The sequence below is a fragment of the Leptosomus discolor genome, chromosome 7, assembly GCF_034619465.1.
Source record: "Leptosomus discolor isolate bLepDis1 chromosome 7, bLepDis1.hap2, whole genome shotgun sequence".
Classification (NCBI taxonomy): Eukaryota; Metazoa; Chordata; class Aves; order Leptosomiformes; family Leptosomidae; genus Leptosomus; species Leptosomus discolor.
The window spans coordinates 27645145-27660937 of NC_141397.1; the positions used below are offsets into that span (position 1 = coordinate 27645145).

Sequence of the window (15793 nt, forward strand, 5' to 3'; positions counted from 1 at the left end):
CTGAGTAGAGAGCATTGCAGTCATTTGTTTTACATGACCTGCCAGCTCTCAAAAAAGACAAATTACATTTAGAAATTGCACAAAACTGAGAATCTTTAGTTGTACTAAATACATGCTTTAAACAGAAATAGAATGAAAAAAACTAAAGAAATAACTCTGCTTCTGCTTACCCTGTGCTTTTATAATAGTTAACCAACTTGTGTCAGCTTTTTGTTAAAATGAGCTCTGTTACAGAAAATTACAGTAGATTTTCAGAAAATTCTTAAACAGAAAAGCAGGAGACCAAGGAACACAGATAGCTTACATCGGTTACAAAGGCTTTTAACATGACACAGGTTACCCAACTAGCACAACCTGCATTAAGAATGGTTGCCCTGCCAGTTGATTATCTGAAGGAAGTCTAGATGATTCAGTTCACTTCTCAGCTAGCAAGCTCACATCAGCAGAAGAAAACCCAGTCACAATTAGCAGTCAAGCTGTCTTTACACTTTGATTAATAGACAGTTTTAAAAAAATTCAGAAAAAAAAATAATAAAACCTTAATCTACATGGGACAAGCTTCTCTTCAATGTGTATTAACTGCCAAAATGAACTTTAGGCTGGGCTTCTTTGCAGCAGTCCTCTTGACAGGCTGAAGTACTATCTTCAATCACTACACTGTTCAAAATTGATTAGCTGATACAACTAAAAAGCAAATGTCAAAGCAGATGTCATTCATGTTTGCAGCTTCAGCAGTGAAACCCAACTGAACCTGAAGACTTTCATTCCTCCATGCAGTTCAGAACTTAAGGTCCATTTGATAACAGATAAGGAAAAAGAGGTCTTCTTCCATTGTCCAAGATTAACTTCTTTAATGGAGAACCAGAAATAAGGATTGTTCAGTCCCAATGAACTTCTCTACTTTTCTGAAACACCATTACTTCTAGTCACTATTTGTCTACACATACAATTTTCTTTTCAAAGAACAATTCCACAGTGATAATATTCCATAAGCACTTTTACAATGTATAAACTCAGTGTTAAACTACATAGTAGAATAAGGACCTCTCAAATAATACATAATTTCATCTGCAATTCAATAGTTCCATAGAAGATCTGTCCACTCAAGCACAATCATTTCAGTATCATGAAATTTACCAAACAAAGCTTTTGTATTATGGATATTCTCTATTCATAAAAATATTCTGAATTATTTTTGAGTATCAGACCTTTTACAATTTTTTTTTAAATTAAGTTTTACTTAGGTAACATTACAAATAAGCAAACAGCCCTAAGAAATTCTGTAATGAACTCAATCCAATGCACAAAGTGGATTGCTGGAAACAGGCTGCTAACAGAGAAGGTGGCATCAAACTACTCATTTGTTTCCTAAAGTAAGGATTCCCAGACACAAGAAATGAGTAGTCACACTAAGAGAAACAGATATTTTGAATCTCCTTTGTAAAGTGAACTTCACAAGTAAAGCAGTGTGGGAAAGTTTATAGTAAGACTGCAAGCGTCATTCCTAACTAGCGAATAAACAAACCTGAGAGTAAAAGCTTGAGGGTTTGGGGAATTAAAAGTTATAGCCTCACTAGAAGCTAAAACACATTCATTAGATAGACACAAGTTTGTCCCTTATATAGCATCAGATTTAGTAACTATGGAAAACAAACTCCAAATGAAAGATTTAAATTGTAATCAAGAAAAAAATTGTTCTTTATAAATCCTTTAAATTCTTTAGTTTTTAGAAACTATCATTGCATGTCTAGGTTGTTAAAATTGTTTAACATCTACTATATTTAAACAAATATTAAAAACGAACTAACAATAAAACAGCATGCAAACAATGCATACACAAACCAATACAAATGGATTTGAACCTCAGAAATGTAAAGTTATTCTTGGTACAATGAAAGTTACTCTCCAGATGGTTTCTGTTTTTAAAACACTTGATTACATTAGAAAAGGTATTAAATACTATCTCATAGCCCACAGCTGACGCCACCAATATTTATATAACCCATCATGAATACTGATTTTCGAAAACAGCAAGGCAGATTATTTTTGTGTCAAAAGAATTTCACATAAACAAACTAGATTCTGATTTCTCATTCAAAACAGTTGTCAAAGCATTCACACAGTGTTCCACAGGAACTCTCTGCAATGCCCAATAGGCATTCTAGCTTTTCAGTTTGTTAGTCTGCTCTATTAAATGAAGAATTTGTACTCTGCTGGCATGGAAAACACTAAACACAATTGAACTGATTTGGTTCCAACGCACATAGCCAAGAATGAGTTTAGTGAGTTGAGTAGTTGTATAGGGCAAGACCATAAACTCCAAAATGAAGAACATCTTTTTTAAAGAGCACAAGCTCACATGGTTGGAACACGCCTATTTAATTCAAACTGCCCTACAGAAGAGACACTGGACCAGGCAACAGCATATCTACAAGCACATTCATACATTCTGTAAACATAATAGGATGGATATTGAATCCATCATCCTATACTTAAAGATACATAGGCATCTAGAGGTTGAGACAGGCATTTACTTAGACGCAGAGAAGCAAGTAAGTACAGTCTGATGCCTAACTGAAGTCAAGAATTACTGAAAGTCAGTGCTTTTTAATCCCTTTCAAAAATTCTAGTAGATGACCACTTCCAAAAAGGTGTTGAAATAGCTTTGAGGAAAAGAGGGGTTTTTTCCATTATTACAATGACAGTATTAATTCATTAATAAAAGCATTGATAAAAACTTGAAGGAAACCAAATTTCTTCAGAGAATTGTCACTACAGAGTGCCATATTTCGAGTACGATTTTTTGTTTTGTTATAAAATTTCGTGCCTTCCCTACAACGTAATTAGACATTTCGGAGGGGTAAGAAACAGTTGGTTAACACTTTGAAACTCCTCTGTAGTTCTCACAGAGTGATTATCCTTCTTTGCATGATGCACATTCTCATTTTCTACATATACTAACTGATGATCAGGCCTCTTCTACATTAATACTAATAGCACTTACGTGATGTTTTTGAAGCAAGAAGAGTGGTTTTTGAACCAGTTAAAAACTGAAATCCCAGAACATTTGCCTGGTCATCCTCAGATGGATCAACAAAGTCTGAAAGAGAAAGTTAAATCCAGTTTTCTATAATCGACACTGGTATTCAACAAAACCCAAGCCACAGGCAGGACCACATCACCCTTCGCACAAGCAATTTAGGAAAGGCAATCTGAATGAGACTGCTTCTCTCCTTAGCACTCAGAAGTAAAGAACATCAGCAGTACTTTGGTATACCCTCCCTTCATTCACAGGCGCAAGCTGAGCCACACACTGTTGTTTTTCCCCGCCTGGAAACAAAAGGCAGATTTCTCAGAGGTTCAGTCTGTACCATCTAAAGAGAACTGTGATTAGTGTACAGCCCAAAGACTATCACCTTTTACCAGATGCAAGGTCACCTTTAATTAAGACCTTAATAATAATTAGAGATATTTATGCAAAAATGTGGAAATTATCCTAAAACTTTTAAGCACACTCTCTTTTCAGCTTGCAGCACAGAGCACAGCTAACATCTGGCTTGCTAAAACTTGCCTCTCTGCAAAGTCCATGCAGGCCCACCTTTCTTTTCATTCCATGCAGTGGATCATACCAGATTAAAAGTTTTACAGTACTACATTTTAAAAACTACTCCATGTCACCTCTCCTCCCAACCTTCCCTAAAAATAAGGCAAAATAGAGAGTAGAAGAGATACAATTTTTATCAAGTACATCAAGAATCCAAAATTCCTTCACAGATCACACCATAAATAGCATGCTTTTTCCTCCCCTCCTACCCCCATCACTGAAAATGGGATGAACAGAAATCTGAAGATTTTAATACCTTCTTCTGGAACACATTAGGCCCATGCTTTGTGTTATATTTTCAACAATGCATCCCTAGGTTAAAAATAAAATATAATGCTCTATTTTGAAAGCATTATTAGCCATAATGGAAGCCTATAATTAAAACCTCAAAATGTAGACCTTTGAAGAAGAGTTTCTCTGTTTCAAGTAAGTATTACACAGCACACCCATTTGAGAGAAAAGGCATATTTACCCTCAAAGTGAAGAAAATCATGCTACCAAAAAACCCAACCATGCCTACTCCACTGCCCTCAGACAAATGCACTATATAAGCTTTGCAAAGAGATGCAGCTCCATCTTAAAATATCATGTTAAAGTTGTTGGCCCATACAACTCTCAGAAAACTGTTCCAGAGCCTTAGTCCTCTGAAGTTCAGAAATGTAATCACTGCCAGACTGAACTTCCTCACAATCACTTTATAAGCCCTGTTTAGTCATTTCTTCTTGTGCTAATATGGATCATCTAAATCCATGATACAGCCACAAAATATTTACTGAAGGCAACTGTATTCCCTTTTTTGCCTGTGTTTCATTAAGCTAAATAAGTCACTTTCTTTTAATTCTCCTCTTCAAATCCCTAGATAAAGTTCATAGCCATACACTTCTGAGTGTGAATTAATTTTTATTTAACATCAGAAACCAGCACTCAGTGTGCCAGTGCATAGTAACATGATATTAGTTTCTTGCATGCATTGCCTAATGCATCCTCAGTTCTTATTTGTGTGCTTATGATGGTACAATATTGTACCACAGAGTGTTCCTGTGGTAACTTCCACCTCCTCTCTCTCTTCCAAATTATGAGCACATAATTACAGCAGAAATAATTTTTACAACATTACACTTTATAGTACTCAATTTCATTTTTCTTTTTCCAGTCCTAAATGGCACTTAATTCCTCCTTCATATTATTTTAATATTCTCCTGAATATAAAATGTAGCTCAGGTTTCCGCATCAGAAAATGTTACTAGAGTACATGTCTTCTTTTTGGTCCGAGAAGGCTAATGAAATTATTAAATAAGATCAGCTCCAGACTAATTCATCAAGAACTCCACAAATCTTCCTCCAAAGCAACTAAACCCCTTACATACAATATTTACCTCTTTTGCTTTGCCCTGCTTAACTTTTTTTTTAACTGAATGCCCATGTTTTCTACATTACAACACCACTGATTCAGTTTTATGTAAAATGATTTTCTGGATACATGAAAATTAGATTCATATCAGGCCCACTATGTAAAGAAATCTGCAGTTTTACCAGAGACAGATACACTAGCCCATGTGGATTATTATTGAAATACTATGCCATCATTTCTTTCAAAATATACTTTTTAAACATTCTACCATTAGCTTTGTCAATTACCTCATTAGTTCAACACAGACAAACAATTCCTGTTGGAGTTCCTAACACATTTCCTATTATAGACATATTTAAAAACATACCTGGAAAAATGGTGACGAAGCTGACTGGAGGCTTATTGGTATCAATAGTTAGCTTGTGGTTTGCTGCTTTTGAAGGTTGAGCTGGAAAGCAAATTAACCGCAAAGGCAGCCTGAAGTTACACTGTGCAACTTTCAGTATTCCTAAAATGAAAGAACACAGATTCATCTTTCACATCCACATTCTGAATACAAAATGCTTCATACTGCTGTCCTCAAACAGATATAACAAGATATTTTTAATGTCATTAAGGAATATGTTAAAACAAAAACTATGTAAAATTCTCAATTTTCATTAAATGTTCCAACAAACATACTTTAAATTTGAATACTTTTAATTACCTTTTCAAGTGAACATTTTCAACTGAATGAGTAAGCAAGAGGTATTAGCCAAATCCACTGCATACCTGTATGCATACCAATTAACATGTAATGAAGATTAACATTTTACTTAACATTTGATACTTCAGATAAACAATTCTACTTTAACATAGATGAAAGCTGTGTGATTACTCCTGATGCTTCAAAAACAAAATTGAAGCATGCACGTTTTCATCAGGAATATCACAAATTAAAACCTTTTTAAAAGCACATTTACTTTTCTTTTCCTAATAATCTTAAATAACTTCTATGCAACCTTCATATCTTCAAAACACCTGTCGGAGGTTTGTGGCTTAGAAAAAAAAAAATTTAATAGAATTTAAAATAACTTTGGGTAATAATCTCTGTCTTTCAACTCATTGCATCATAATAAAACAGAACTGTAGAACTAACTGGCTACTGCCTTTGGTATTGGCATCTAGTATCATATGCAATCTTACCAGAAAGTTGCAAAAGAAAAGAGGAAGTTTTAACACCAACATTTAGAAAACACGTTCATTAGAATATGTCAAAAAATTGCTCAAATATAAACATTGTTTAAAATTGTTGGTATGTCAGAAATTGCCTGATGGCGTCTATGTGAAAGGCAAAAGTTCTACTTGATACGAAATTTGGAGTTCTTGCTCTTGTGGGCAGCCAGTTATGGTTTTTTGCAGAGAATGTTTTTGATGAAGCAGCTAATAGGAAAACTTGGTTGGGTACAGACATCACTACAGGCACCAATATTCACTGAGAATAGTGTCATAGAAACAATCACTCATTCTCTCCCAAATAACCCACAAAACTAAACATTAACCCAAACACTCACCTCAGCAAACTTTAACAAAGTACATTTTTAGAAAGAATAAAGTAAGTTACTGGCATGGATTACATGAGACAAAGTCATGAAACTGATAGCTACACAGAGGTTATCAGTCATGTAAACTTAGCAGGTTAGTATAAAAATAGAGCTCTATCATTTAAAGTCATTCAAGCAACCCTTTCTGCTAACAATTTAGTTTGCTGCTTTGCAGATCTCTTGCAACAAAAAATTATTTCTAAGACTCATCTCAGGGGAAAAATATTGCTAGAAGGCTCAGATTCATCCCTCTGGTTGTCAATTCATTAGCTCTTTTGGCTAGCTGATAATGCCTCCAAATAAGTATTTTGCAGAGGCTTCCAAAAAGCAAAATCAGTATAAAATGAGCAGAAAACTTAAAGACAGGTCCTCAGAACTGGGATATCCCCGGTTTCCAAGGAAAATTCTTGAAAAAATACTTGACAATAAACCCATGACCTTTCAGAATGATTCACTCAACTGTACCTTCATCATCTGATGGGAAAATCAAAATCTTTTTGTAATGACAACATAACACAAACATTTTATTATTGAACACAGATATGGAGACTTATCAACAGGAAAAAAATAGTGACAAAACTAGCCATAAAGATTTTGAAATATTTTTATATTTAGAACAAGATTATTTTCTTCTTGTTTCAAACCAGCTTTTCCTAGATAGTCTGCTCTCAGTCTGCCTCAACATAAATATAATTTTTCAATATTTCAGAGAAGGGTTAAATCAGAACCAAATCAAATAGTATCTGGCTCGGGGCGGGGGATGGGGCGAGTGGCAGCGGGCTGGGGAGATTTCTAGTTGATGAGTCCAAAACAATTACATATAAGAAAACCAGCCCAAAACGCTCCAACAAAATATATCACTACAGTGAAAAACTCTTGCTGGGAAATGCTTTCAGAACATTTCAGAATTTTAAATGACAGTAAAGAAATACAAAGTAGCAGCAAAGTGTAGGAGCCAGAACCTCCTCAATCCTTTGATGTTATATCTAGTAATACATCTCACTTCATCTAGAGTTATGGTACATTGCACAATACACAATTTTAGCACTGTAATAAAGAAAAAACATGGAATAAAATTCATAGTCTCTTCTAACCTGAAATACAACAGAAATTTTGTAACATTATCTCATAAGTTACCACTATTTAAAGGCATATTATGCACTTACCTGATAAAAGTAATAAAACAGTTACATGCACTGTAGGTACAATTTCATTTCCAAATTACTCATGCATGCACCTTAATTATATTTACAACATTGATTTACCTGATAAAAACATTAAAGCTCAGATCTCTAATTTAGGATGTTAACTATTCAGAGAATTTATGCTTTTTCTGGTATTGATGACCCTGATTTTAACTAGTCCAGTGCACCTCACTAACATAAATTTTGTTCCAGATAATTCTGCAAAGTTTACTGTGCTCCACAATATTCTCTTCAGCATCAGGCTTTTATCTTAAGTAGAAATTTCTTTGAAAAAAAAAAAATCCATATCTTCATTTTCAGAATTTCAATTATACACATCTATCTTTGTATAATTTATTTATATGTTTACTCTATTTTTTAATACATTTAAAAATTACATTGTGTAGCAGAAATCTGCCACATGGTGATTGCTATTCTTGCCAAGAGTATCACAGTATTTTATTGAGATGGTTCAAGCACCTGTTTCCTCTACAGCACCTCAAGGTCCCCTGAAACATCCGGAAACCAGATAAGGAAGGGATCCATTAACAGTTACCTACTTTTTCACTTCACTTAATCCACTCATAAGAGCATAAGTGTTGAAAAACAAGACTCAAATATACAACTATATGTAAAACGTCTGTTTAGAAAAACTGCAAAACTGAAAATACCCTTTCAGTTGATGTCTAAATCCGTGACAAGCAACTTTTTCCCCTTCTCAAAACATGAAAGAATTTGTACTTAATATATATTTTAAAGTTAGTAAAATATCTCCTACAGGGAATGTATCTTTTAACATACGTACACAACTACATTGCAAAACTACCCTTCTCTCTTTTTAGTCTACCTATACATAAGCTACCTTTCCAGTCCTGTTTTGTCTTTTAATTGTACCTTTTAAAAGTATGTCTGCCACGATCACACCTAAGTTTCGTACTGCTGGTATTCTCAGTTAGAAAGCAGGCTTTTAGCCTTGAATAAGATGTTTCCAACAAGAACTGGAATGAAGCAATGTTAAGTGACATCATTCTCAGAGATACTCAGTCCAAACAGCAGAGCATTAGCTACAACTCCTTAATAGCTGTTTCAGTTGCACCAAAAAAAACCTATAATTTAGCTGCCTAAGTTCTTGCTGAAACTTGAAAAAAATAGCTGAAAACATGGTATAGAAAGAACATACAATTGTGTTTTCCATTTCCCACCTCAAAGCACAAGGCACATAATACTTCGCAAAATTTCTGTGTTACATACGAGAAAGTGCAATACAGCTCACCAAGAAATGAACTGCCCTGTGGATAATTGTCTTGTTCTGTCTAAGCCTCATTTCTTTCAATTTTCTCAAATATTCACACCTTCGTAGGATCAAATCACGGATAATATGAACTTCTAGAAATAACAGGTAAAATAATAGTTCCCTTCCAAATCTGCTTTATTCAGCATACACTGTCACTCATTAAACCATCTAAACTTTGAAGTTTTTTCGATTCACTCACCTTCAGGATTGAGGTCTACCGTGTAACCAGCAATGGGACAAAAGGGGGGAAAAAAAAGGAAAAAAAAGAATACATAAGATGCTACTCAAATAAGAAAAAAAGGAAATTTATTAACAGGTTTTAAGGAACTTAAGCTACATTTGTTAAGTAGACAACACATAAAGACATCATACTAGCCAAAAACAGACGTGAGACCACATTCGTCAACAGTGCAATCCCATCCAACCGAGTGATTCATTAACCTTCAGCTGTATGAATCCCATAGAGATACACTGAAGACTGATTTGGCCACAAATATGGGTGTCTTAAAAAACAAGGAAAATGTCTCTACTCAGATAAAATGAAGTCACAAAGGTACTTAATTTTTGTTTACTAGTATACTACACTTAAGGATTGCCTTGTATAAGGAACACTAGTATTTCTACGTAATTAAATATACTTTTTCCAGCTTAATAATTCGTAATTTAGCAAGATCTTAACTACTCTCCTTTATTTAGAAGTCTTCCAAATTCTACCATTAAAGGTGAATTTTTAAAATTTCTCCTACAGTTCCCTAATTCTGTTAAATGTCATGTCTTCTAGAGATTTTTTTTAATTGCATATAAACATCAAACATACTTAAAGATATAAGATTTCTTTACTTCCCTAACCAAAAGGCTTGCAAAATCCAACCTAGTATCTAAAATATCAGCATGAGTTTAACTAGTATCACCTGAAAGAAATCATATGTTCATTTGCCAGTGAGAAATACTCTTTAAGTTTGATAGCCTGGTTTTGCAAATCAAAACTCACAGAAGCAAAAGCAGCAAAAGAAAAAAGAAGTTTTCAAAATCAGAGGATCCAAGATACTCCAAAGTACACTACCTATACAGTCATACCACAAAAACCTGTCTAAAGCCACTTCACTAAGGGGGACACTTACAAAGGTACAGCATGTCATTCACAAGGAATAAGCAGACTCACAATAGAGGGGCTGAAGTTGTACAAGGTGTTTGTGCAGGGTCTCAAGAAAAAGGGAGGAGCATCTCCCACCCTCTGCATGTATCTGCAAGCCTTGTCTAAAGAGGGTAAGATCAAGTTCTTTAAAAACATGAGTTTCAGTTTTGTCTAGAAATAAACATTTCAATCGTCACACGGCCTAGACTATCACCATAAACACAATGTTTCAAGTGAGAAGCGATGGGAAGTAAATGCTTAAATTAAAGGGTCTACATAGGATAAGGTACTCAAGACCACCACCCTTCACAGAAGCCCTAACTCTACACACATTTCTTTGATGCTAGTCTGCTCCATATCACCCTTACATTTGTGCTGGCACAGCTTTGTGTTTGCACAGTGAACCAAATCAGTAAATCTGGCTGAGAAATAAGTGTTGATTGTGTGAGCATAACAGGGAAGGAGGTGCAGGAGCAAAGCAGTGAGATGTGAACAGACAGCTTAAACTGTTTTTTGCTGCATTTAACTTAACATGGAAGCCCTGCCTAAATTCATTTTTTCAGTAGCCCAACACATTCACAGGCTGTGTGTAGAAAACTAAGCTAGTCAGTCTTCAGCTATGGATAGGAGGGTAAATTCTGTCATTAGGGTCATTAGGGGATCATAAAACTGAAGGACTTAGTTTCTGTTCCTTTGAGTCAGTTTATTTGTTTAGAATTAATATGTTCAACTGTTAAAAGGGAAGTGAGGAATAATCACTCTCAATGCTTATTAAAATCTCCTCCTCTGTAGGGAGGCAGTTATTGTCACATTTGTTGGCAGCCCAGAAGGCTGAATAGTCATAAAGATGTAATTAATTTCCCACTCCAAGAGGTGGTCCCTTAAAGAGTAGAACAGAAGCAAATTGATAGGAGAGGGTGGGAAAGCTTGTACAGCTGCTTCCCAAGCCACAAGCATATGATTTTTACCTCTGTGAGACAAATTATAAAACTTAATGATGTTATACAAAATATTAACTAAAACAGAAGACTAGACTCTGATACACATTATTTCTTTTATTATTACTGCTTTCAATATATTTCAAAAGAACATTTATAAAAAATTGTCAAGAAAAAGATCTCCAAAAAGGTAAATCAATTTCAAATCTCCAGTGGCTTACCTGTTGGTATATTATACGAAACCAAACAATTTCCTTCTAGTTCTGATGGAGAACAATTCCTCTTCAAAAAGACAGACAGGACCACAGTTTCAGATGAATCTGGTTCTAAAAATAATACAAAATTAAATCAAGTTATAGGAGCTTCCAAATGAGAGCAACATTTTCTAGCAGTTTGGGAAATATTCTATGAAATTATGATAGTTGTTTCCATCAGTTCACCTCTATCAAATCACTGGACATGCTTTTTTAAGTCTCTAATTTGTAAAAGGCAAACTAGTCTCTTCAGCTTGTAACTACCTTGAAGCATAACCAATAAAACAATTCAGCACACTGAACACAGAGAATATCAAAACAAATGCAGTTTTATATTGTGATTTTAATATTTTACAAAGCCATCAGCCCTTTGCTTCTGTCATGTTAAGAAAACGTTCCTTTCAGATGAGAGTGGCAGATAGTAAAGCTCTGTTTCAATAGGGACCATCACTGCACATTTTGGAGCAGAAATAGTCTTCAGTCCCAACTGAGGGAGCAGGACACACTTCTCTGGTCTTCAGCTCCACTTACTCTTCAAGGCAATCCCACCTGGAGCCTTTTATCAACAGAGTTGGAAAAAGGCTAGAATCGCCAAACAGTTGATGCTAAGCTGGGAACATATGTTCCCATGTCTACAGCAAAACAAGCTTTCTATTCTTGCTTTTAGCTCAGCAGTGCCATTTCTACATAGACAGAATTGCCAGCAAAACACAATGTCCCATCAAAATAATAAGTAGTATTTTTTGTTCCTCTATCATGAAGATTCCACCCTGCCTCTTCTTACCTGCCATGCATCCTATCATAATCAAGGAAGCAACTTCATTCCTTTCTACTTGTCTTCCTCCACCAAGCAGTACCTAGAAGCTGCGGACTGCAGGCAAGATAAATTTGTAAATGCTTTAACTGCAGTGTATCTGCAAAAACACACTCGATGGAAGCTGGACTATACCTTTCAAACATCTTCAGAAAAAGTAATATGATACAATAGCTGTAATGGTACTATGATAATTTACCTAAATCATCAAAGACGAACTGGTCACAGGTCACTGCTAATGGAGCTTGTACACATACTGCCAGGATTGGTTTCTGCGCAGTCACTCTGCTCTGTATTGTTATCTAAACCAAGTGACATACAGAAGTATTTAAAGGAAGCAACAAATTAATCTCTGTATAGCAGAAAACAAACATAACTAGCATATGAAACATCTGCAAAGAGCAATTCAGCAACCAAGGTTAAGACCTACAAATTTCAACTTCAAAATGACTATTTTCCTTTTACAATTCTTACTTACTTACAGTCAATAATGGAAAACAGTAACTCGAAAGGCTACAAAAAAACTGAGGGGATTTCTCATGTTCTTTGTAATTTTAACCCAGGAAAAACTAATGCTAAAGTGTAATTAAAACGTTAATATTTTGCTGGTGTCATGTGCATTTGTTCCAATGTAAATAAAAATAAAATGTTGCCTCTTTTAGGTGACTAAAGTAAAAAAATGAAAAGAATAAAAACAAAGCTAAACAAAGAAATTACTTCCTTTAACTGCAAAGAGCAATGTATAGTCTTCTGAATAACTTCACAGACCTATTTGATTTTTTATTGTAAACAAACCCTAAAATTCAATATACAAGATACCCAGCACAACTACAACTCTAGATTTATGAGAGCAGACCTAACCTTAAACCTGGAGTGGCCCTGGTTGCTTTTATTGTAGGCAGTTATTTCTCTGTAAAACCAATCAATATCAAGAGAGTCAGATCTCAAACAAAAAGTATAGTGGTGACTGACATCTGAATGTGGTCTGCACATACACAGACCATATTTGTTATCATCTGTTTTCTGTTGCTGGTCTAACAAAGAGCCCACTACAGCCAGGTTAAATCAGTTTAGGAAAATATTATTAGTTATGAAATTGCTCAAGGGTTAGGAAGTTTGACTATAACAGAATTAACATCAACATTTACTTTGGTTTAACAACACGTTTGGGCTGCAAACAGGCCCTCAGATCATCTATCGCTACTAATGCTAGCAAGGAAGGATCATATCTACCTCTGTACATATATCGGGTAAACTTCGCCCCATTTTCTGAAGCCAGAATCTCAATGAAGATGGAATCAATAGCCTTACAGATGTTAATGCCAATTAAATGAGCTGAAGACATGAAGACATGAGACTGCACACTTCAGAATATCAAGACAGCAACATTTAAAGTTACTGGCAAACACTACTTCAGTGCATTTCTCAACTGTGTTTGGCTTTCTGCTGCACAGAGGAGCCTGAAGTGAAGAATCCTCTTATCCAGAAACTTGTCAAAAGTATCTAATTTTATTAAATGCTTTTCTGACAGGCCTGTCATTGGTGCAAAATTAAATTTAAAAATTAAGGTTTTAATATAAAAATAAGTGTCACAAATTCTAGAAGGTTTTTTAGAGCACAATGCACTGCCTGCAGATTTTTTGGGTACAATGACCACCATTACAATGGACAAATAATATTCATTAGTAACATTATCACAGGAAAAAATATTCTGAAAAAAATTGAATGCCTTATAACTCCTACATTTACTATTTTTGTTTCATTAAAAGGTATAAAATGCATAAACAAGAAAACAGAACAGGGAATTATAAAATCTTCCTATTAAAAAGCTTATCAATACATAAAACACATCCATGCTCATTTGAAACAGTGTCTGCCATTGGCCTTACAATAGCAATAATGAACACATGAGGGAGAATGATGGGAGTTACCTGTGTTCCCAATACTGAAGTCATAACTGCTCTCCAAAAATTGAATTTGGCAAATATAAACACAATACTTATCTCTGTAATAGCTCACTTATACAATATATTGGCTCCAATGTAAACTAAAAGCTGGTAAATTCATAACTTTCTAGAGGTAATTTAAATTTATATTACATATTTTAAGGTACCCTTATATTTACATAGCCTGATTCAAAGTCCAATGCTGTTCATCTGAACTTCTTTGAGCAAAACTGTCACAGACTTTATCAGGATTAGGATTTTATACTGTATCATTTTAGCACTTAAAAAAAAGAGAAAGATGCTGTACCAAGTACAACTAGACCACATTAGTGTAAGGGAATCCGGTTTGATAAATAGTCCAGTTACCCTCTGAACATTTCACTCAAGACAGAGAGAGCACTTGCAAGGTTCTCAAAAATAAGGCTCCATTGATATTCCTAGAAGATCCTCTCAAACTCAGAAATAAAGGTCATGATCCTTTTTAGGCAATACTGAGGAGAGGAGAAACCACACTTGCACCCCCTTGTATGCGCGCACACACACACACTTTCTTTAGAACCAGCTACAAACAGCAGCTCTCATAGAGGATTGCAATGATGTCACTTTTCAAATTAGATTTTCCTAGCACTTTTTTTTCCACTAGCAAAAGCTATGAAAGTCTTTTTACAAAAGTCTATTTTTGTTTATTGACAACTAAAAAGGCACCTGAAGATAAACTTCACATTTCGAGTAACCAAACACATATTACCTTTGAAAAGTGTTGGAAAAATTCTTATAGCTTAAAAAACAACTTCATTCCATCCTAATAATGTTTTTGTGTCTGCTTTTTGATAAGCCTATCAAAACTCCATTCGCTTTCTGACTTCAGCAGAAGGCTTACTAGAATGACACCTTGTCATACAAAGGAGAATTAAGTACACGCATTTCAAATTTTACTGCTTTTCATGATTTAAGTGAAATACACAGAAAGTGACAGGTTAAAATTTGCCATCACTGTTTGAATGCTACTGTTTGAGTTAAGCACAGTACCTTTACTGTGACTGATGGTACTGCCTCTGCTTTTACCTCACTGTCAATGGCTTGCTGTGAAGAAAAAGATGAAAACAGAGTAAATTCAATATTACACATGAATGAGTGAACACAAAGAATGCAATATTACTTTCCTACCTTCAACTTCGTAAACAGGGAATTAACGGTAAAGGACTTATCATTCCTATGACAGATTAAAATACACAAAACACATTTCTGAGTTCCTTCTGAAAATGTAAAGCCTGTGTTTGAAATTGCCTGCAAAAAGGATAGCAAAAGGTCATGGATGTTGTGTATATAAGAAACTAATACACTCTGATGTATATATGAATATTTGAAACTGTTTTGTTTGGCACACTACTTTCCACTGTATATTTATTTAAATTCTGGAAATACCTTCTGTTATTCAGTAGGGAAAGGTGACTTCCAATCTGCCAATATATTATATACATACCATAGTATGTACTAGAAAATCACACACTATCTTATAATCAGAAATATATTTTGAACTTCAAAAGAAAATTATGGCAGGCATCTTCCTACTCCTGGTAATTTCTATTTCAATAGGCAAGTCCATCTAATTGAAAATTCATCTTGACCTTGCAGTCTATTTCAATATCTTATTTTATGCTTATATTTCATTTTGCAACAGGTCAGTTCC

The 15793-nt window shown here is 34.7% G+C and overlaps 1 protein-coding gene across 1 annotated transcript in view; it reads right to left on the bottom strand.

The window, feature by feature from the left end:
* BBS9 (Bardet-Biedl syndrome 9) overlaps positions 1 to 15793 on the bottom strand; it is a 298029-nt gene that overhangs the window by 225717 nt on the left and 56519 nt on the right. Inside the window, 6 exon segments of the mRNA XM_086467596.1 lie at positions 3005 to 3100; positions 5323 to 5463; positions 9216 to 9230; positions 11311 to 11415; positions 12357 to 12459; positions 15133 to 15186. Of these exon segments, the coding sequence (XP_086323722.1) occupies positions 3005 to 3100; positions 5323 to 5463; positions 9216 to 9230; positions 11311 to 11415; positions 12357 to 12459; positions 15133 to 15186 (514 nt within the window).